General features: G+C 40.9%; 1 protein-coding gene across 4 annotated transcripts in view; it reads right to left on the minus strand.

Annotated features, from left to right (window-relative positions):
* Positions 1-24119, minus strand: part of LOC146689240 (filamin-C-like) — a 61461-nt gene that overhangs the window by 30551 nt on the left and 6791 nt on the right. For all 4 annotated transcript variants that reach the window (XM_085437410.1, XM_085437411.1, XM_085437408.1 and 1 more), the window contains exons 2-20: positions 14253-14501; positions 12279-12376; positions 10420-10570; positions 9114-9232; positions 8950-9027; positions 8142-8307; positions 7650-7850; positions 6286-6408; positions 4480-4617; positions 4024-4150; positions 3628-3764; positions 2947-3140; positions 2753-2866; positions 2517-2660; positions 1819-1942; positions 1363-1523; positions 1178-1268; positions 278-447; positions 75-192 (exon numbers count right to left, since the gene is read on the minus strand). In XM_085437410.1, the coding sequence (XP_085293536.1) occupies positions 75-192; positions 278-447; positions 1178-1268; positions 1363-1523; positions 1819-1942; positions 2517-2660; positions 2753-2866; positions 2947-3140; positions 3628-3764; positions 4024-4150; positions 4480-4617; positions 6286-6408; positions 7650-7850; positions 8142-8307; positions 8950-9027; positions 9114-9232; positions 10420-10570; positions 12279-12376; positions 14253-14501 (2703 nt within the window). The remainder of the gene's footprint in view (positions 1-74; positions 193-277; positions 448-1177; positions 1269-1362; positions 1524-1818; positions 1943-2516; positions 2661-2752; positions 2867-2946; positions 3141-3627; positions 3765-4023; positions 4151-4479; positions 4618-6285; positions 6409-7649; positions 7851-8141; positions 8308-8949; positions 9028-9113; positions 9233-10419; positions 10571-12278; positions 12377-14252; positions 14502-24119) is intronic.

Genomic DNA, 24119 nt, shown 5'->3' on the forward strand with positions numbered 1-24119 from the left:
CCCGATCAGGGCTCCGTATGGAAGCACTTTGCTTCTGTATGATAAATGTTCCATTTTTTCCCTCACAGACTTACTGTTGTTCAGTCCCTGAACTTTGACCTTGTTGAGGTCCAGTGGGGGGGCCACAATGATGGTAAATGGACTCTTTGGGATGGGGTCTCCTCCATGACACACAATGATGGACATGCTCCCCTGAGAGAAACACAAGCAGTGCTTAACTTATGTCCATCAGTCACCTCACAGGTAATCCATCACACATGTGAAGTTGGTGTGTTACCTGCTGCACCGCCGTGTAGCGGACAGTGTATGAGTAGTCATGGTTGTCGATGATCTCAAAGTCTCGGACGGCATCACCTTTAGTTGCTCCGGTGAAGTGGACCTCAGGTTTGGCTTTACCAGCTCCCTTTGTATAAATGGTGAAGTGGGTGGGCTTACCCACCTCCACCCCTGCAAAGTTCAGACAGAAACTTTATTAATAAGGTTCTTCTATGTGCAGCACTTTGTGATTCTCTGTCTAGAAAGGTGCTATATAAATAAAATTTTACTTTATCTAATTTAATACAGATAACAAGCTAAAACCTGCTGTCCCCCTGATGGGAACAGGGGCTCCAGCAGTGAGCCAGTCCTAACAGACTAATTAAAGATTAAAATGTCCAACTTTACAACAGATATAGATGTTTATAGTCTGATACAGTCTTTTTAGATTATTTAAAGTTTGTATTATTAGAAGAATAGAATAGAATAACCCTTTATTGTCATTGTACATATAAATCAAAACTGTGGGTGCTCCACCCTAGTTGTGCCAGAATAAATTATAAATAGTAGGCAGCTGGAATCAATAGAAAACATCCATCCATCCATCCATCCATTCGCGTCCGCTTATCCTGTTCAGGGTCGCGGGGGGCGCTGGAGCCTATCCCAGCTGTCATAGGGCGAGAGGCGGGGTACACCCTGGACAGGTCGCCAGTCTGTCGCAGGGCCAACACACAGAGACAGACAACCATTCGCACTCACATTCACTCACACATTCACACCTATGGGCAATTTGGATTAACCAATTAACCTATCCCCACTAAGTGCATGTCTTTGGACGGTGGGAGGAAGCCGGAGTACCCGGAGAGAACCCACGCTGATTTTTGTGTTGTATTGATCGCAAATGTGATAAAACCCAGCTCACCTGTCCTGTTGAGTCCAGGTCCCTCTGCCCTGACTTTGGCTGCATCATGGGAAGGATCCACCTTTATTCTGAAGGGGCTAATAGGGATTTCCTGTTTTACACAATAAGTGTGAGATGTTTTTTAAATTCAGTTTTAACATAGATGTGCATTTAAGATTTGATCCAACTGTTGACCCCTCATTTACCTGATCAGCGAACAGCACCATGATGGTGTACTGTCCGGGACCCGGAGGCATGTACTTCACTGTGAATGTGTCGTTGTCGTTCTTGATGATGTCAAAGTCGATGTCAGCCTCGGCAGGTCCGACTACACCTGGAGCGCACTTGATGCCAATGCTGACATCACCTGCAGGGAAATAATAATTAACTCTATTACAGAGATTCAAGGTTATTTCTGCAGTAATATTCAAACATCATGTAGCAGTATTCCTGTACTATTTAATTTCTTTCTAATTAAACTCATAAAAACAAAACTTGGCATTACAGCATGTTTGTGTGCTGCACAGCTGGTCTGAATCTGAGTTAAAGTCATTCATTGGAGATCAAGCTCAACGATCAGAAAGACAAAACAATCTCCTATGTGTCGTGCATTGTGGTGGCGGGACATGAAAAGAGGACATTAGACATGAAACAGGTCTCACCCTGTCCGGCTTCACTGCAGTCCACAGTGAAGTAAGTCGGCTCGTTGGCCTTCAGTCCTGTCTTCTCCACACCTGGACCGTAAACTTTCACATTCTCTGGATGGCTGCCCTCTCCGATAGTCACCTTATTCACAACATTACCATCATTGTTGGCAACAATAAACCTGGCTTCTATCTAGACTCTAACAAATAAATGCAAAAGCTGAAATATGGAAGAAATCATGGAATATAAACATCCATGCTTTTAAGGAAAATTTTAAACTCATCTTTTTCTGCTAAGAAACATTTGAGGTGATACACTGAGCTCTCGACACACTATTATTAAAACACTGCAGCCACCGGAATACCTCAAGGCTCTATTATGGGTCCCCTAAAGTTCTGTATTTACATGACAGCATTTTGTCCTTCAACGAATAGAAATCGTGTTTAGCAGACATCTGCTTAAATTAAAGGTTAATTTAGTTTTTTCCATTTAATGTTTTACTGATTACTAACAAAAAACAAACCTGAAACTAATCTCACATAGTGTCTGTTGTAAGTTGGTAATAATTCAAAGAACAAGGTATTTGTATGTTCGTGTTAATGATTGACCAGTTTACACTGCAACAAACTGCAGACATTGTCAGTGGGATTAACAGATTTAAAGGATATACTTCAGTGACTTTAATGTAAGACTATATTTGGTGTTGGTTTTATACCCTGAATGGGCTGTTGGGGACGTTGACTTCACCCCAGGTGACGATAATGGTGTGTTTGATGGGTTTTGTGGGAATGTAAACACAGAAGTAGGTGCTGTCTCCATTATCTGTGATCTGGACGTCAATGGGGAAACCATCTGAATCCTACAACACAAACAGATTTACACTGGTGTGACTTTGAAAAGATGTTAATGTGTTATTAAAACATTACGGAGAGGCTGCCTCTGAATCCTCACCTGAGCATAGAGCTTCAGCTCTCCTCTGCCAGCTCCATGGGTATCAATGGTGAAATCAGCAGGTTTGTTAACAATGCAGCCCAAAGGCTCCAGACCTGGACCGTAACATTTCACCTGAGGAAGTAAACACATCACATGTTTAAAAATTAAACATGCAGGAAAATGTTTGAAACTCAACAAGGCTCTGATCTGACCTTCTCAGGGAAGATGACACTGGCAGCAGGGAGGATGTGGGCCATGAAGGGACTGTCCTTGATGTCCTCGTCATCACAAATAACATGGACGGCATAGTCGCCTGGTTCAGTCGGCCAGTATCGAACATCACACGATCCATCGCCTTTATCATCACACTCAATCTTAGCCTGGGAGGGCCCCTCGATAGAGAAACCTACACATAGACGCTGTTATTTAAACACTGCCTATCATTGATGAATGTGAAAACAATGGGATCTGCCCATGGAGTTCAATACTTTACATGACACACAAATATTCACAGAAATAGCAGGATATACCATCAGATCCAGAGGCTTTTGGACAGTGGCAAACATCTTACACACAATGCCCTGTTTTCAGATGCTCAAAAGTAACCAGACTGTTGATAAGGAGTAGGTCTGCAGGTTGTTATTCCATGACCACTTAAGCAAATAAAAGATGTGGAGTTCTGTTTGGTAGCTGTTTACTGAAACATATGAGGTGTTAGATTTCCTTGGTCTCGTTTCGTTTGATAGATGCAGCAGAAATGTTACATCCTTATTAAATTTAAAAATATTTTTTCAACAAGATGTTGAAGTACTGTGGATTGCTTTTGACCATAAGTCAGCACCTTAAGCTCTTAACGTTTTCCTGAGTCCCATCTTTATGTTATTGTAACTAACCGAGAGTTCCCACTTCAGTTCCAATGGCCTCCACCACAAAGTCAGCACTCTTCCCCACCATACCGGTCTCCAGACCTGGACCCCAGGCTCTCACTTTCTGAAGCCCTGCCTCCTCACTGACATAAACTTCAAATGGGCTGGAAAAACAGAACGAATTGATTAGTTTTTATCTTTATTTCAGATAAAAAAAAAAGTTTACATTTATGCACACAAGTCACTGGAGTACCTCAGGGTTCAATCTTGGATCCTCAATATCTTTAGTTTTATATGGCATCACATGGCCAAATGATTAAAATGCATGCATTTGTTACTATATGTGACATAATGCACAGCTGTAATAAACACTGTTAACTCCCCAAAATGTAATAGTATGTATAATCACTCCATCAACCTCACCTGCGAGGGATGCTGTGTCCGCCCCAAGTGACGGTTACGATGTACTTTCCTGCCATGACGGGGTAATAATTACACTCATACAGGCCATTTTCCATCTCAAGCACATTCACAGACTCCTCCAGGCCCTCTATATTAAAAATAAACATAATCCACAATCAGCCCACCTTTACTGAGCTAAATTTCAAATGAAAATAAAGCCAATTACCAAAAATAAAAACATTTTGTAAAACACACTCACAAATGTACATACACAGGAGAAACCTCTTTTTGGATATTCTGGAAAGGCCATACTGTGCTGAATCCATCATTAAAAATCTCACAAATATCAGCTATAGTCAGTGTTCTGTACTAAAAATAACAGGGGTTCTCTTCAGTTTTGTGTTTAAATGTGTTTCCTTAAAGGGATTTTAGCTCCAGTTGGTGAATCTCGTGGGTTGGTGAGTCTTGCTGTCTTACTTGGTCCTTTTACGGTGATTTTGAGCTCCCCGCTGCCGGCTCCTTTGGTGTAAACTCTGAAATCTGCCAATTCTTTCACTCTCAGACCCTTCGGCTGCAGACCTCTGCCAGATGCTCTGCAGGCGTTTGGGTTACAGGCTGCAAGGATCAGTCAGATGGAGGTTAAGACTGGGAAACGATGCTCAAATGATAATGAAACTCACACAAACACACAGAGCCTGTTTCATACTTCCTATGTAATCCTACACTGAATCGCCTGGAGAATCATCAGAATCTGTCTTATCTGTCCAACTGCCTCCTCCAGCTGAAGCCATAAAGTCGGCTGCTATCATGGAGGAGCTATGAAGCTTGAAATGGAGGGCTGAGTTGGAGTTAATTTGGTCTCAGAAATTAATAGTTAATCTCACAGGTTACTCATTTACTCTCTCAGACTGATCAGTGCACAGCTGATTGAACTCAAATGATTACTGTGTGTACAACAGTACACAGTGATTCTAACTAAAATATACTAACAACACACACACAGAGCAGCACGAGTTTCTCATTAGTCAGCTGATCAGCGCCATAAAATGCAGTTTGCTGAGGCTGAAAGGGAAAAGCAGCAAAGAGGAAGACGTGATGAAATCAGAATTCAGAGCTGAAGATTCAAGAAAAATACAAAATACACACAAACTTAATAGCAAACAGAAGGAAAAACTTGCTATAGATTGATATGTTCTTTAAACTTAAACTTAAGTTTGAAGCATCAGATTTGAGAACACGATGCACTCAGAGGATAGAGCGTCGGTTAGCTGCAGAAGGAAGAGTTACTGGAGGCGACGTGAGGAAGAACAGGCAGGGTTGATGATGATGTTGGGGAGGAGCAAGTAGAAGATCACTCTGGCATTTAAGCCTCTTCTTTGATTATATATAATTATGTGAAGTCACTTGCTAACCACTTTATTTTAAAGTGGTTAATTTTGTTGTTTTGCTAAGATGTTATTAACACTTCTTATTCTGTTTAGTTGTTATTCAAATTACAGATTCAAACCAATAAAACAACCCAGAATCTTCTTCATAACACACTTTTTCTTAATACCTCCTTATATAGTTGAACCCTGTTCAATTCTACAAAATTTCTTAAAATTAAAAGTGATACCAAGAAAATCTGAGCTGTTCTTGGGCTACTTTGTCAGTGTCGTTTTCCAGCCCTCAACGGTTCTTGTAGATTTTTTGTTAACCATCTAAATCAAACAAAAGTCTCCAAATGTTTACAAGACGTGACCCACCACACATACTAACCCACTCAGGAGAATATTCTGGATTTTTGCTGACACAAAAGTTGAATCTGTGGGCAATGGAGCTAAAAAAACAAAACAAAAACAAAAAACTGAGCAGTAAATAGCTTGAGTTACTTGGAATTGCTTTCTTTGCTGCTTTTATCAACCTACTGACCTAACAACATGTTCTCAGGATAGATAGTTTTGACAAAATGCATCCCAGAACACCACAACCAACCCAAATGTAAATTATTAAGCTTGAATTTCTACAGAACTAAAGTGTAATAAAATAATAATGATAAAATAATGATGAACTTAAATAATTCCTAATTATTTCTGATGCCATTCAAAAAGGGCTTTAGACTACCACATTCAGTTTCTGAGATGTAGAAAAAGAACAAGCTGCTCAGGATGAAGCAGTGCCAGGACATGCTGTAAGGCAGGGAACCCCCATCCATATGGGGCCAAAGTGAAGACAGTTTGAGTCGAAAAGACCAGGCTAGCGCAGGCAGGCTCCAGTTGCATCCTGTCAATGGCCTGTACTAACTTGGTCGCCTGGGTTTGGGTGGTGTTGGAGGAGGAGCTCTCCTGGTCTTGTCAGCAGGTGGGGTGCGTATGGACTGAGGTACAATCTGCACTGGAGACCCAGGAGGAGGGACACTCTGTGAAACTGAAGGAGGGAATAACAGTATGATGCATTTGTACATCGGCACAAGGAGGACAGAACCCAGATCGGTTAAAGGGCAGCGTCACCAAAGCAAGACGAACTCTCCAAATTCAACCAAATCAACCCAACCCAAACCAAACGAAAACTAAGCAAACCCAAAATAACCCAACCCAAATGCACTAAAATAAAGCAAACGAGCCAAATCAATCCAAACAAAACTAAAACAAATCAAACACAACCAACAAACCAACGCTAAATAAAACATAGGAAATCCAGTCAACCCAAAACAAACTATTCCAGACCTAACCACCTAACCAACATAAATCAAACCCGTAGACAGTTGGGATAAAGTTTAATTCTGCATTAATTCTGCAAAGTTAGTCTCAAGTCACTGGAATTTTCTCAAGTCAGTTGAATCAGGCTAGTCCCATTTTCAAAGATAAGTCAAGTTAGACTTCAAATTAAGGTAAGCTATTCCCAAACTCAGTGTCCTGGATCAACACGGTCCTGATTTATATCTTAAATCCTTGGAAATCACATTTCACGATTCTTAAGTTCAATATTGAAAAATCCCCTCATCTAATTCCAAATTAGTTTAATCCAACATGACATCCCAAGGCTACTTCTGCAACAAATTACAAGACAAGACCAAGTTGCCAATAATACCCTAAATTTAGGCTCCAAATTAAGACAAATTAGGAACGCTCCAAACATGACTTACAAGTCCTAACCAAAAGTAGCCAAATCCCAGATCAAGAACAGCCAAGTCAGACATAATCCAGTCCATATAAATATCCACATCCTGTTCCAGCAAACCAGAGGTGATCAAACACCACAGCCTAAAAACATGAAAGTCCATAGAGTGAACCATAAAGGAAGCACAGACAATCTCAGAAGACCTGGACTTGGACGATACCAAAGGTTCCTGTTACAAAATCCATTGAAGTTTAATGTTACACGCATGCTGATCAGAGATCTGTGCTGGTGAATGTATTACAATAAGAGACAGGGTCAGTTAAATGTTTAAAATAAATATTGTAAATATTTAAGTTGACTATATTAAATGAATGAAATAAAAATATATCTGCAGATTTAAAGAATTACATATAAGATAGGACTTTAGGACAAAATTGTGGTTTTCATTTTAAATCACTGAAGGAACTGCCTAGCACCTAGAATGCAGGAAAGAGTTAGAAAGGTCAGTTTGTAGTGTTGTAGACATAAAGTAAATGTTAATAGCCCACCTTCGGAGATGTGGACAGTGAAAGGACTTCTGGGAATCTGCTGCCCAGCAAAAGTCACACAGACGACATGAGGTCCCTCCAGGACAGGGACATAGGTGCACCGAAATACACTGTCGCCTCTGTTCTCCAGGACAATCTCCACTGTATCCCTGCGGCCATTTGAGTCCACAATGATGACGCCCACATCTCCAGCACCCGCTCCTGGTGTACGGACAGAGAATAACAAGACCTTTAAACAATGGAGGAGGAATGTGACAGTCACTGGAACAGTATCAGACAATGAAGGTCATCTGCAGGAAATATAGCAGTGGATACCCAGAGCTAATGGAAATATAGAGTCAGAGTCCCTCCGAGAGACCACAAAATGTTTTTGTGCATAATTTTGGTTTTAATTTGTTCTTTCAAGAGTAATGATGGAAGAAAAACTTTTCATCAATTTTCTTTTATTAAGGGAATGTAGCTCAGACAAACTAACAATACAATGAGACTTACCTGCAGTGTAAATATCAAAGTATGTAGGTTTGTTGGCCACATTTCCTGTTGGCTGCAGTCCCAGCCCGCGGGCCTGAACTCTGGTTGGGTCGCCGCCCATGGCTTTTGAAACATTTACAATGAAGGGGCTTCTGTCGATGTCCTGACCAGCAAACAACACCTTTACCTGAGTGGAAGAGGACCGCAAAGGCCTGTTAGGTTCACAAACATAAATTTGTGTTTCCATGAACTAAACAAAAGCTAAGACAAAGGAACCAGGAAACATTCAGAACCTGTCAAAAGGACAACACAAGAAACAGCTCCTTTATCCACACATGATCCATGTGAGTTATACATGTCATTGGTTCAGTATTCCCCAATCAGGGGTATAAGCATCACAGGGAGTTCTTCTGCAGAAAGATTAGCTCAAACATAAACATTAAAAAAATTACAGAGACCAAAATTGAGCAGACATCACCAGTTAAAGTTAAAAGGAACTGATAAATGGTAGCAAATAGATATGCATACATGATTAAAAGTGATAATTAATGGTGAAAGAGAATGCAGTTATTGATGAGTCAGTGAACAGTTATGCTAATGATTGTGGATGATGACATTTATTTGTATTTGTATTTATTTATCTTAAATGGTAAAGTCATCCTTGTCCAATGTAAATGGGTTCCCCTTCAAACATGAAGGGCTCTGGGTCCATGTTATAGGCTGTGCAGGTCCATCAGATGAAGAACGTTGGGAACCATGGCCCTGTATTTCTGATCAATAACATAAGAACCACTGTACTTCTTTCAGCCTTACAGTGAGAGCTTCTTACTTTATGAAGCCCCTCCACTTTGGGCAGGTAGACCACAGAGTAGGTTCGGTTCTTGTCGTTGTTGGGGATGACTCGGGCCTGATGGAGACAGAAATGATGCAGCATAATTTCAGTTATATTTAACTTTTGTGTCCTTTTAAATTAATGTGAGGGTGTGTTTGCACCTCTTCTGTGTGTCCCTCTGGATCCTCCACATAAACTAGAACTTCTCCCAGTCCAGCCTCCACCGTCTCCACCAGGAACTCTGCTGGTTTCAGAACCATGTTACCTCGAGGCTCGATACCTGCAAACACAGCGATCACACGTAACTTTATTGTTTGAAGTAATGAATGGAAATGTTTGTGAAAGTCCTCCGATAGCATCGAACTACGTAAATGGCGACATAGTTTTTCAGATGTGGTATTACCGTGTTAATAACAGAAGCTACAATAAAGTTGACTGTTTCTGGATTTAGGGCCGTAATGTGCTGATGTCGATAACATATTTAGAAAACTTGTTTTAATTCAGCTAACAGTACAAATAAAATTGCTATTTGAGCATGATTTCAGTTTAAATGTGCATCTGCATTTATTAAACATTTTAATATTCTGGAAATTTAGCAATGATCTTTTTCCACTTCAGTGTTTCATCTATGAAACAAAAAAAGGAGTTAAATAAGCCCAAAGACATCCTCAGATTAGATACTTTTGTTAGGATGCCTGGGTCGTTGACCCAGGGTGTTTGAGTTTATGTTATTATTTATACTTTCTAGTTTTTGGTTTCTTTGAGTTCCGTCTTATGGCTTATGTCTCCCCTATCACCTGCATCCCCTTGTCTAGTTCGCGTCTATGTGTATCTTAAGTTCCTATATCCCCGTGTTCAGTCAGTGTTTGTGTCTGCCCTGTTCCCACGTCTCTGTTCCCTTTGTAGTGCCTGCATGTGAGTCTGTGTCTTTGTTCAGTCTGTGTTATGTGTTTCCTGTTTTACTTTGAAGGTCTCTGTCTTATCTCAGTGTGTTCAGTTTACGCTTCTTTGGTCTCGTCAGTTCTAATTTGTCCCAGCTGTGTTTCCCTCCTGTTACTCATTCCCTGATTGCTCCCTCTGTGTATTTAAGCCCTGTGTTTCTTAGTGTCTGTGTCGCAATCTACCGTTTATTTTGCTGTGTGTTTTGTCAATCCGCCGGTGTGAGTTTATTTTTGACCTTTTTTCCCCAGTTATGTTATGTTTGAGTTCAGCATTAAAGCTGTTTTGGTTTAAGTTCTGTCTCCGGAGTCTGCACCTTGGGTCCTATTCCTGTCTGCACACAGCCACACCTAACAACTTTGTTTTGAGTAATGAGACAAATATCTAAATGATTGATGGAATTTTGAGGTATTACAATACGTTTTTTGTACAATCCCAATGAGTCGATTCTACCAGAAATTTTTCTAAAACCTCAATAAAACTTGAAGTTTGATTAATGAACTTTGTTCCTGTGCATTTTCCACTCACCTGGTCCGTAGGCCTTAGCCCTCTTGGGGTGTAGCGATTTGGCCCTCAAGGGGGCACCGGGCTTCAGTTTGGCTTTAGGGAACTGAGACAGGTAGGTCATCACAGAGTGCTCATCCACATTAGGATCGACGATCTCCTCAGGAGCAATCACCTGGAGAGGAAGGACAAGACGAAAATTGCATCAGCTCAACACACAGCAGCCACACACTCAAGCTTTATCGAACTGGAACTACATGTCCTTGCTAACGGTTCTCCTGTATGACTGGTAAGGTAAGTTTTCCATTTACTGACGATTTCTTCAGAAGTTTAAAAACCTTCAAGGAAAATTGTTTTGCAGCTAGAAATTTGTTTTCTCATATTATGCTTAACATCTCCTGATTTAGTTGCAGTTTTATTTCTTTGCTTTGCTTTTAAGTTGGAACTATGTTAAATGGACTGGTCCTTTTATAGCAATGTTCTACTCTAGCAATGTAGCTTGCTATCGCCAGTGTGTGAATGTGTGTGTGAATGGGTGAATGACTGAATGTAGTGTGAAGCGCTTTGGGGTCCTATGGACTAGAAAAGCGCTATACAAATGCAGGCCATTTACCATTTACTCGAACTCAGCATTCAAAGCACTTTTCACAACAAGTTATAATAATTTACGTCTTTAAGCATTTTTTTACTAACCCAGAAACACACATACACACACACACAATAGAGGCGCTTAGGATCGAACCACCGACCTTCTGATTAGGGGATGCCCTGCTCTTTCTCGTGAAGCTCAGAGTGGTAGGACATAAATTAGCTGATGAGCTTGTGAACATGTCAGTAAACCTGTTACAATCAATACATTTCCAGCTGCAAATACTTATTTAAAAAATAACAGCTGGAAACTTAAAAACAATTTCATTTTGCCAGAAACACATCAGATGGCCTCGATAAAGACGTCTCTAATCTCCAACAGCTGAAGTGAGTGAGTTCATAAGAGATTGAGGGAGTCGAGTCCAAAATCCTCCATGGAAGAGAAACTGGAGGGAAATCAAAATGAATGGTTTCATCTGATCAGAAAATCTGTTTTTTAATTACATAAATAACAAAAGAACAGAACACGTGAGGGGTCGGTGAAATGGTAAACAGCTGCTTGCTCAGCGAAGGAGAGTGAGAAGACGTCTGAAATCTCAGAGGAAAACCGCCTGAATCAACCTGAGAACAGTGCAAAGAGTTTTATCATTATTGTCATCGTTATGTGTTTTTTCCACTTAAGCGCTCCTTACCAAATCATTTCCCTCTAATTTCTTGTGAAAACATTTATACATTATTCCTCTCTTTACAAGTTCTGACTAAAAAATTTCTGCGTTTCTCATTTAAACGACTCTGGCAGTTGAATTTTATGATTAAACTTTCTGGGAAATTAGAGAGGCTTAATTCACCTCCGACCTGCAGAAATTAGGCAGCAGCTGAACTCAGACTCTGACTTCGTGCCTCAGACTACTGAGTGAACAATCGCTTTGACTCATCTGCTCTGCTGCTAATTTAAACTGCAGCCTGCTCACATCTCTGCAGGCTGAAAATAGAGTCGAGCGTGTGAATCATCCACATGGATCATGGCTCAACCACGACTGCTATTTCTGAAGTTCAATTTAATCGTAACAAATATATCCTCTGAGCCTGAATTCAAAGGAACCACAAAGCTCACCGGCAGATATAAACAGCATACAGGTCAACTTATCCCTGATTCATCCATGTTCAGTGAAGCAGAGGCTTTTATTTTGTAGCTGTTTCCTAGATTTTGGCTCTGATTTTCTCATTAATCAGTAAGAAGAAACTCAGAGAACAGACACTGAATGTGTTGCAGTCCGTGCGCAGGTAGGTGTTACCTGTGGCACTCCCAGCCAATCGTCAGCCTGTTGCATGGCTTCCCGGGCGTTCTCCACTGGCTGACTGGGATCCCATGTTTCCCAGTCGGGACACAGACCTGAAGGCAGCACAGACAGAGAGGTTTCATTATGTACAGGAGACTAGTCTGTCCTGCAGGACGACGTTCAGTCTGAGTCGCCTCTGCTGCAGAACATCCGATGAGCTCCTGCTTAACAGTTTGCAGAGAAAATATTTCAAAATAAGATTTATTTTTCCTTGATTTGTGTAGCGAGTTCCTTTTTGTTCAAGCTTTAGAAACTCAGAACATGTCTGACACGAGTTCATTTCCATAAGAGACAAAGTTTGGGAGTTAATATCAAACTAACATGAAAAAAACTACATATTCGATTTATGCCACATATTAAATTATGAACATAAAAATATGTGATATGGGCTCTTTATGGACTTTGACTACAGAGTACTTTATAATTAAAAGACACTTTGACTACTTCTGTTTCATGTGCACAATTTTCTCTAACTCGCATATGCTTCACTGTGAAATTACAGAATATTCTTGAGAAAACAAACAAATGTCTAAAATTTGTTGTAATTATGTCTGTATTTTATATTTATAAATGGATGAACGGGTTTACTTTGTAATCTAGGAGAAACCAGCTTTGTAATGAAACTGTAGGTTTAGTTATTACAGGTTTTATTTTGATTGAGCCGGTTTACTCGTTTCAGTTCTTGTTGGTTTTACATACAAACAGAGGCAGCAGACGCTCATCATCAAACCTCGTCGAGGGTCAGACTTACAGAGTCAAAGTAAGAAGATCTTCTCAACATTTCTATTTTAATGCACTTTGAATTATTTGTAAATATTTTCACAGTTAAGTGCTGACTATGAACTGGAAATGGAGGAGGTGTTGCAGTTAGTTAATGCAGGTCTGTTATACGGAAATATTAAAGATAAAAGTTTCCGATGATGAAAGAGAAAAAGAAAAAGCATTTATGAAACTGGAGCAGAAAACATGAATAAAATATGTGACTGTTATTAAACATAAAACAGGAGGATTCTTCTGTTAGACCTTAATCAGAGAGAAATGATGATGAAAACAAAAAATATGGAACAATATGTTCAGCCAGTTTCTTGTAATCAGCCCTGAGCACACACACTTTGTCCTCATAAATTACTTGAACACATTTCCACAAAGGTAACGAGCCTCTGGCTGCATAATAAGCTTCACAAACTCAAAAATGAGATCAGAAAATATCCGGCACACCTCACCCTGGACTGAAAAACTCAAAATTAGCTGAACGTTAAAGCTGATGAGTTATACATATTTGTCCTTCGCTGCTCTCTGATGAGGATCAGAGCAGAAACTGCAGATTTCAGCTGCTGCTTGTTTCCTGAAGCTGCTGACATGAAGCAGAAACACAGAAACACTCTGAGCCTGAAGCTGATAAGAGGATTAACTCCTCCTCCTCCCCAAGTGTGCTGTACAAACTTCCATGTGAAGATTTCAACTTTTCCTGCAAAGTCAAGACATTTTTACAGCCTGACTCCAGGTTAGTGGGGCTGGATCAGTTCCAGAGCGAAGCACTCAGCCGATGACCAAACCCTCCAGACATCGATACAGGAAGTTAAATATCAGGTTTTCTAGAGAAAACTTTGACACAGGAACAAATCGATAGTTTAGATTTAGCAGCTGCTTCACATCAGCTCACAGATTATTTAAGCACATGTTCACTTTAACTGACAGTTTGACGGCTTCAGGGAAAGTTTTTATTTGACAGCGTCTATATTTTCCTGGAAGCTTTCCTCAGCTTCCAGGAAAACAGCAGCCGCTTTTCTTTAAATCACAGGAACGTTTTAAAGAAAACCAAACTCAGTCAGCTTCCTGTCTTAAAACATTTAAACTACTTTTACTGATCATTTTTAACTTAAACATCAGCGTCTCTGCACACTGTGTGCAGTGTCAGCGGGATCCTACCGGGGGCGCAGTTGTCCACCAGAGCTCCCAGCGCCTTGCCGTCCCTCCAGTCTCGGTGGAAGTTGGTGATGGGGAGCTGGGGCACCTTGTTCTGGATCCAGCCCAGCAGACGCTGTTTAGGAGTCAGTTTCTTGGCGTCTTCGTCATCCTCGTCCTCCCACATGGGCATGGAGATGGAGTAGTGGAGGATCAGGGTCCAGATAAGACCCAGGATCAGCTTCAGATTCCCATCCACGATGGCTTTGGAGTCTGAAATAAATACAGAGTCATTCAGGTGTTTTAATGTGAGTGTCTTTCCAGGATTGAGTGCTCTAGCAAATCCACCCTGAGGTCAGACTGAGCAACAAAACCCAGAACTACATGTCAGACTCTACAAGCATCAGTTAGCAGGTTAAAAGTCAAAGTTCATGACAGCACAATTAGAAAAAGACTAACAGGTATGGCTGTTTAGAAGGGCTGCAGAGCTCAGAGAGCTGTGCATGAATGAATGCTGCAAACCTCAATGAACTAAAGCATGGCTGTGAAAAAGAGTGGACTAAAAATCCCCCGCAGAGATGAGACGGACTGATGAAGTCACACAGGAACCATCAGTGCAACTTACTGCTGCTGAAATATGAGATGGACTTAGTTTCATTAATTAAATAAAGACACGGTGTAATGTGTCATGGTTGTTTTTTCTTATGAGGTTGTTTTTAACTTTCTTTGTATCATGACTGTAGATGATTATATTTTTATACTTTTACGTGCGCTGTTGTGGTATTTTGATTCTGTGACGTGTGGAGCATCAGTGAACAGATGTTAACAGCTGGTTTTGATTAATTTAAAGTCACGTTCAGCTGAATTTGATTTCCAACATTTCGTGACCCAGTTTCCTGTTCTGCCAAAGAGTGCCAAAATAAAAGTTCACGTCTGCTCTCTGTTTATCTTTCAGACATCAGGAGACTTATTTTTTTCTGTCATCGTGCAGAAAAGTTTCATCCATCGACAGCAGCGAGCAGCATGATGTCATGCAGCCCCCGCTCTGAGGAATGAGGTCAGTTTAAATAGGAAACACATGCGCGCACACACACACACACACACACACACATACACACACACACACATTAACAGGAATCTGATGGAGGACACCCTCAGACACATTTCTCCTGCTCTGCTGAACACTGCTGTTGTTTTCTGTCACACACCTGAATTCTCAGGTGAATTTGCTTTCTTTCTATATTGAGGTCAGCTTGGCATGTGAACATGTCGTCTTTAAAACAGCAGAAAACCTTGTGTTTCCCCCTGAGTGTTGTTAAAATTTCTGAAGGCCTACCCAATCAGGAGGCGAGGAAACCAACTTCTAAACACACAGCTGGAGTTTCACTCACGCTTTGGCTGTTTTCAGCGCCTTTAACTTCACATTACCACATACAAGCAACACGAACACTGCCTGCCAGCTTATTTTGATGATGTGAGCTTTATAGATAATTGGGTAACTTTCTGAGGGAAACCTGGTCTTGTTAGGAGAGATGGTATCCGTCCCACATTGGATGGAGCAGCTTTCATTTCTAGAAATCTGGTCAAATTTATTAAAACCACCAAAATGTGACTATCCAGAGTTTGGACCAGGAAACAGAGTTGCAGTCTTACACGCCTCTATGCAGCTTCTCTCCTGTTATCCCCCCAAAGCCCCATCGCCTGTGTCAGCTCCCAAAGAGACAAACTAAAGACCAACTAGTAATAATGACTTAATGAACTTCTTCACAAATAAAATTTTAACTATTAGAGAAAGAAATATTCATAATCCTCGCACAGATGTAACACTATTTATTTAGTCTTTTACTCCAATTAATCTTTCTGAGTTAACTTCAGTAATTACTTCTCCAAACCATCGTGTCTTTTTGACCCCATTCCTACAAAACTGCTCAAAGAAGTCCTGCCATTAATTAATGCTTCAATCTTAAATATGATCGGCCTATCTCTAATAATTGGCTATGTACCACAGGCCTTCAAGCTGGCAGTATTTAAACCTTTACTTAAAAAGCCAGCACTTGGCTAGGGATGGGTACCGGTGTCCGGTGCCATGATGGCACCGGTTCTGACATAAACGGTAGTAACCAGACCGAAAAGCAGCGCACATTTCGGTGCTTTATTTCGGTGCTTTTTTTTTCCTGAGATGTCATACACTTTAGATTCTAGCCGATCATTTTACGTTTCCGAGGATAGTAGGCGGGTCCAGGTACGTACGTTCTTTTAGAGCAGAGCTACAGATTAAAAATGCCCAAGGCGAAGCGGTCAAAAGTCTGGCTGTACTTCACAGCAAAATATGCAAACTCAGCAGCCTGCAACAAGTGCTTTAAGCTGATACTGTGATACTGTCAAAGGAGGTAACACCTCAAATCCGATGAAACACCTGGCGACGCATAGCGTTTTTTTTTTTAAAAGCCGAGAAATGCGCCGTATTTGATAGCTTGCTGCGAGACCTCACACCGAGCACATCTACTGCGGGTGTGGTGCCTGTTATCGGACCCGGAGTTAGCATCATCCCCCAAAAACCCAAAGAGGAGAGTCCTGGCCCCTAGCCCTGCCAGTGTAGCAGAAATGATGACGGATGATGATGGCAGCAGCAGCCGTTCTTCTCTGCGTGAGTAGCTTAATGTTGTTCGTGTGTAATTTACGTTGAGTAGGCTAACCACGTTATTACATTAATGCATGTAAGGTGAACTAGCAAACATCATCATAGCTACATGCGGCTGTCCTCTTGTTTGATGGCAGATACTCCCTTCACCCTGGCCAAAAAGGCTAAAATGACCAAAGAAAAAGTGGAAAACAGTTAAACATGAGAAGTTTTTGGACAAAGTTTGTGTTTGTCCATTGTTTAAGCACTGCTTCCAGCCAAGAGTGATACCATATATGCCCCATAGCTGCAGAAAAGGCTAACATTGTTATCTTTTTACAAAAAACCAGCTGAACATGAGAGGTTTTTGGACCAATTTTGTGCTCTCCATTCTTTAAGCACTGGTTTGAGCACCGTTTAAGTACCGGCACCGTTTCAAAAGTACCGGTTTGGCACCGGTATCGGATAAAACCAAAACGATACCCATCCCTACACTTGGCCCAGCTGTATTAGCTAATTACAGGCCTCCAACCTTCCTTTTATCTCAAAAATCCTTGAAAGAGTAGTTGTCAAACAGCTAACAGATCATCTGCAGAGCAATGGCTTATCCGAAGAGTTTCAGTCAGGTTTCAGAGCTCATAGCAGCACAGAAACAGCTTTAGTGAAGGTTACAAATGATCTTCTTAAGGCCTCTGACCAGAGTTGGCAAAAGTAAAGACATTCTGTACTTAAGCAGAAGTACAGGTACTACTGTTAGAAACACACCACAAAAAGGTGAAGTACTGATTTAACTTTACTTCTATACTTAATTAAAAGTAAAAAAGTAAGAAAGTATAAGCAGATCTTTGGAAGACATTTCTATGTCTTGCACAATGCTAACTGAACCTTGTGCTATATCAACATAATGATAAAATAATGTCAGTAGATGGGAATACAAACTTTAATCTAACTTTTTTAATCCTAATTATTTTCAGTTTGAACTGGAAGAAAAAGAAGGAAAAAATAAATAAATCTATATTTCTGTTGCCTGCATTGTAGAGGGTGACTTTACCTCTAAACAGGTACAGTCAATGTGTACAGTCAGGGGTTCAAGTGGATTCAGGTGTGTGTGTGTGTGTGGGGGGGGGGGGGGGGGGGGTGACGACGATATGACGATTTCTACTGAGTGCTAAAGTTGGTATGAAGGTGGAATTCAGTGAATGAGTCTCTGCTACACTTGATGTAAAGTTACTCTGACCATGAAACCACAGCCACTGTGCACCAGTCACACACTGTCATTAGGTCAAAAAAATTAATCTAATTAATTAGCGACTTTATAATTAATTAATCTCGAATAATCGCATTTAATCACACAAGAAAATTTGTCCAAGAGTGCTTTTTTTTTTTTTTTTTTTTTTAAATTGAAAAGGGTTTTAGTGGGTGACAGAATCAAATAATAGACATGGACATGTATTGTAACTCAACCTCTTTTAATTTCTGGAAGAAAAAAAAGGATTTAACTCAATCCAAAACAGAGAAACCTAACATCCCTGTTCAAAATTGGGCAGACTTAACAATAAAGTGCCATTTTAAGTACATTTTCAAAATTGTATTGTCTTACAATAATAATAATAAAAATGTCAACATAAAGTGCAGGTTTTCTTCTTAAAAAAGATAAGGCAGAAACATAAAAGGTTATTTCAACAGCTTCACCTTTAAACTCTAAGTAACCTTATTTTGTACATTAGGTTAAAACAGTGTGATCATTGAACATTTTAGTGCAAAACATAACAAACCCACTGGACTCACAATACCTCCATGGTTATTTACTGTCCGTCTTCTTCAGCCAGTTACTTAGACAAACTAGTCTGTTCACATTTTCTGAGCTGAAGGTAGCTTTCTTTTTTGTTACTGTGACCTGCAACTGAGAACAGTCTCTCACATCTGACAGAAGTGGCAGGACTAATCAAATACTTGCAGGCCAGGACAGACAGCTGTGGGTGGGTCCCTGCTCGACTGGACCACCACTGCAGCGGGCAGTCTGTCTTGCTGATGGTGGATTCTGCTCTGTACAAACTCAGGGCCCTGTTACACAGGGCTTCCTCATCTGAATCAGAGTCTGAAAACAACGAAGAGAAGAGGAGGCTCTTTGTCTTTGCTGGCTCCTTTGTGGTGGCATCTTTACACTGTTCCTGCAGCGGCCTCAAGGCTGGTCCAAACCTCTTTTCGCTCTCCCCTTGCAAGATACTCTAAATCCTTAAAGCATGGGTCAAGCACAGTCGCTCTGATGTGTGCCTCAGTGTATTCAGTATACCAGGAAATTGTGCATTGACAAAAGTTCCCCTTTGCTTGGAATACAAATTGCAATTAAATGCATTATTTTTTTGAATGTGTTATTTGTTCAAAAAAAAAAAAAAGAATAGCAATTAACGTGTTAAATTCCCACCCCTACTTTAAATCCATCACAGTGCAGAAAACTAACCTATTTATCCTGCACTAACCTGCAGAGGATTTCAAATAACACAGTTTGTCTGCCTCAGTTTGTTTAGCAGCATGTTTCACAATATGAAAAAACATAATTTCACATGTACAGACCTGATATCTGATTTTAAAAAAACGAAGACTAGATGCTGAAGTACCACAAACACACAGCTTATGGACACCTGCAGTGGTTGTGGTAACCCCCACCCCCCACCCCACACACAAAAAAACACTGTCCCACTTTAACCTGTGACTTTGGCATAGTCATCTCTTTTTATGCCACATCTCCTGGAGATTAATAAGTGAACAGGATTTCCTTTCATGTGTTTGACGTGAGGAACTGATGTGAGTGATGACATAATAACTCCCCTCAAATGTGTTATGGCAAAAGTAATTAGTCTGCTTTGGAAATTTAAGGAGTAGAAAGTACAGATATTTGTTTAAAAAGAGTAAAATTAAAAAGTATTCAAAAAAAAAAAACTCAATGTAAGGTCCTGACTCTGCCCAAATAAAGATATTTTATATTAAGTTATATTAAGGTTTAAACTGACATTAAGTTAAGTCTAATGAAAATAAGTTTTCTTTAATATCTTCCTGCTGGAAATGATTGAAACACGACTCTGCATGTCTGAAACCACAGCAGCCTCTGTAAGGCAGATAAATTGTTCTGTGTCTCCTGGGATTAATGTTATTTTAAAGTGAGATTAAGGTTAGTTTAAGGTTAAGCCTGAAGGAAATAAATCTCAGTGTGATGTCCTCTGAGGTGATGGAAACACCACTGCGTCTGTTCCCAGTCATTAAATCATATTTTCCTTCTCTGAGCTCAGATGACCTTTCTTCACCCCTCAGGAAACTCGGAGCCCAGAGATTAGCCCGGTCCGGTGCCCAGAGAGGAAATGTGTTTGGAGTGTCGCTGTAATCTTTCCCCAGGAAACAGGAGCTGCTGCAGCAGTTGGCCTGGCCTTCCCTGCCTGATAAACACAGTTTATTCTGCGATCATTTAAATAGTTTATGGTGAAGCACAGAAATAAATATCAGCTCATATTCAGACATGATCGTCACCACTGATTCTTATTTCCTGTGGCTGGAAGTAGAGCAGGGTGATATGGCCAAAAATATTTATCACGATATATATTTGAAAATTTGCGATAACGATATAACTGACGATATAATTGATGCGAGACAAAATACAACTCCACAACATTACTAGCGCAAAAAGACAACCTTCCATTTATATTCACTTAAACAAGAAGCTGGTTTTTATGTACATTAAAGCTTTATAAAAATGTAACAGTACAAATGCAAATTGCTTGCTGAAAGTTTAACCAAAAGGCATTTCCACTAGAAATGGGCTGACATGTCCTGAGCATAACCATGTATAATATCCACTGAAGTTAAAAAGAGGTGCTTTGCAACATTAAACTGCAGTGTGCAGTACGCATTTTTCGGACCATAAGGTGCACGGGATTATAAGGCACATTAAGCGAAACAAAGCAGTCAGATAAATCAAACTTTATTAAACTCATTCTTCTTGCTTCCTCCATTTCTGTACCATTGATTCCTTAATGTTGAATTCTCTGGCAGCTGCTCTATTCCCATGTTGTTGCAGTATATTAATGACTAACCTCATATTGTGGATGGATTATCTCAGTTGTTCTCCTGACTGAAGTTTGGTCCGTTTACAGCATCCTGCCATGCGATTGCATTTGTCTCTAACCATGAAGAACCTTCACGTTAACTTTTATAAGTGGAAAAGTGTTAGTGTTCGTCCTCCAGCTTCACTGTTTATGTTATGCTAACATAGCTGTGTCGCTAGCGATCACGTAGCACATCATTATATACCAGCTAGCCCAACTTCAGTAACCCTACAAACGTCACTGCTGTTTAGTTTCCTGTCTTCATTTATGTTGGAAGTGATAGCAGAGGTGTACGTTTGATTTTTTTCAGAAATCTCTCAGTCAGAACATGCAATATCATGCTTAGGTAACTAGCGAAACTAGCGAGCTAACTTCCGCTAGCTTCCTGCTAACTTCTAACTCCGTTAAATGTAATAACTTTTGTTTTCATGGATGCCTGGAAGTTAAACTTTATAGTTACACCTCGTAAAGCAGCAATGCTGATCGTTTTATTAAAGATGAAAGAATTTAGACAGTTTTTAACTCTAAGTGATGCTGCAGTGTTGTTTGACCTGAAGCATACGGAGTTTAGGACCCAGATTACTCCCAGATTTAAGAGCATCTTAGTCCGACAAATACGACAATAACAACGGCCGCTTGCATGTTCTGCAAAAAAATGTGCTTTGTTGTGTATCTGACGGACAAACACCAAACCAGTTCCACATCACGGAAGTTGCACCATTTTTACAAACCAATTCTGGTTCATCTGTTTCACTCAACAATCGGCCATGTGCGTATGAAAACAAAGGCACTGCGCATGCGCGTTTTACTCCCATTCTATCGCGATATTTCATTTTCCTATCGTTGCCTAACATTATACCGGTATTACCGTGAACGGTATAATATGGCCCAGCCCTAGCTGGAAGGCTTTCTGGAAAATGTGAATGTGTGTTCAAAAAAAGTGATTTATAATTTGGAGAAGGTGGGTTTGAGCTACACGTGCTCTGAGCGCCGCGTCCTGTAAACAGAAGCTGAGTCGAGGTGAGTTTTCTGTAAAAACCCCCAAAGGCTCTAAAATCAGGACTCTGCCAGCCGCACAACAACTCATCTGTTCGTTAATGTCCGACAGCCACGCTCGCCGGTCGTCATTGGTTACCAAACAAACAGGCCACCTAGAAACAATGGAGTCCTGATAGAAAGCCTGCAGCGTGAGAGGAAAACAGCCCCCCCCCCGTCACCTCCTCCATCACCTCCTCCTCCTCCAGAACAAGCTCGAGGGTGACGGAGAAGCTGTGTAATGTGACATTTAGAAAGAAAGGCTTTATGAGCTGCAGAGTGGAGAGAGGAAGACATGGAGGGAGGGTGGAAAAAGCAAAGAACGAGGATGACGATGTAGGGAAAGAATTAAAGAGGAGGGTCTGAGCTCTGCAGGAGTCCAACAACAGGAAGTTAAAACAAGTTGCCAGCCAATCCTCCGGCTACCTGCTGACATGGCGTCCAGTCTGCTGTCGCTCTTTATCTGCACGTTTTTAAAACGCAGCCCTGAGAATAGAGTCACTGCTGTAAACTCCACTCTGTGACTATGAGAGGAAGATCACCTACGCTTGGACTCACCAATGTCCACAGTCTGCTTTTACAGGTGGTTTAACCACCAGCCTGACATCACCGCGTCCTCTTCCTCTCTGAAGAGTGAAAGTTACTCATCCTTTCATCGGATTCCTGTCAAGCTCAATTTGAAAAAGGAGAGTTAAACAATCCAAGATCAGGAGAAAGTCTGAATGTCTCCATCACTGGTTTAACTGGAAGCAGACTGGTGTCAGACAGTCTGAGGCCAGGCTTCCTTTGAGCCCTCACAGTGTGACCTCAGTAAACTGAAGGTGGTTTAAAAGGACAAATGAGGTCGTGACAGACTGATGGAGTGCAGATAGTTTGTGTGAGCACCCGTCCAAGGCGCAGGCTGGTACGCTGATGTTCACGTCTGTGTGGGAGGATTTCTACTATCTGCTGAGCTGCAGTCACACAGAGGTCAAAGCGAGGTCACGCCTGCAATACGAAGGCAGACGAAACAAAGAAAACCTCAATCTTCAACATTCAAACTGAGAAAAGGGACTTTTAAAGGCTCTGTGTATTTTTCACAGTGAATATCAACAAAGCTTCAAACACTCTCAGATTACAAATTTCTTTTCACGACCATCACCACGTCATCTTGACTCAGGCTGATACCCCTCCCCCCCAAACAAAAAAACAAACAAACAAAAGAAAAACAAAATCAGGCAGTGCTGTTCACAGTTACTGGGTAGTGTCCCTCAGCACGCTTCCAGAAACTGGCCAATCAGAAGAAGGTTAGCTGTAAAGTGAAAAGAGCTAAAACAGTTTGTTTCCGACAGAGTATGAACTGACGGGCTGCACCGACACGCAGGATCAGATAAAGAAGCACTATTATAACATTTTGAACTGTGAATCATGCAAAGCTGCCCTGGCACAGTATGAAAACAGGCAGCTGGATGTGAGCAGAGCAGGAAAGTATATGTAGGTCGTTTAGTATCGGGGGAAGAAATGAACATGAGGTGAACTCTGACTGCAGGAAGCTGAATTTAACATAACATAAAGTAGATTTTACCCTTTTTAGTGCATTTAAGCAATTCGCAGTCTGATTTTACTCGTGAAGCATTTTAAACACTACAGGAAGGAGTGTTTTTTCAAAATAAAAGCCTGAAAAAATATTTTTGGACTGCCTTTTGAGTGGGTCACTTTTGTAAAAGCTCTTCATGAAGCTGAAGTTTACAAGAAGAAACAGAACAACAGCCTGCTGTCACACAAACATCCACCCCGAGCACCTGCTGGATGGAGCGAAGATAGAGCTCATTCAGTCACTGATCAGCTGCTCCCGAACTTCACTGGAAGCTCAAACCTGATTTCTGTCTGAGCAGATGGACGGCAGCTGAGTAAATGAGATGTTGTTGTTTATCCTGGGAGACTTCACAAAGACCACAACTATTTAAAGACACACACACACACACACACACACACACGTGAGCTATAAAAGACCAAAGTCTGCTGATCGGGCCAGCAGCTGGTTAGGATTTCTGAGTGTGCTGCTCTGGTGTTTCCCCCTCAGAGTCCACACAGTGACATCAGGTGTACAATGAACTTTTATCCCTCCATCAGCTTTGTACCTCAAAGCATGCCCAGGTG

The sequence above is a fragment of the Copadichromis virginalis genome, linkage group LG17 (genome assembly GCF_057382275.1).
Source record: "Copadichromis virginalis isolate Kocher_CV1m ecotype Utaka linkage group LG17, C_Virginalis_male_GT1.1, whole genome shotgun sequence".
Classification (NCBI taxonomy): domain Eukaryota; kingdom Metazoa; phylum Chordata; class Actinopteri; order Cichliformes; family Cichlidae; genus Copadichromis; species Copadichromis virginalis.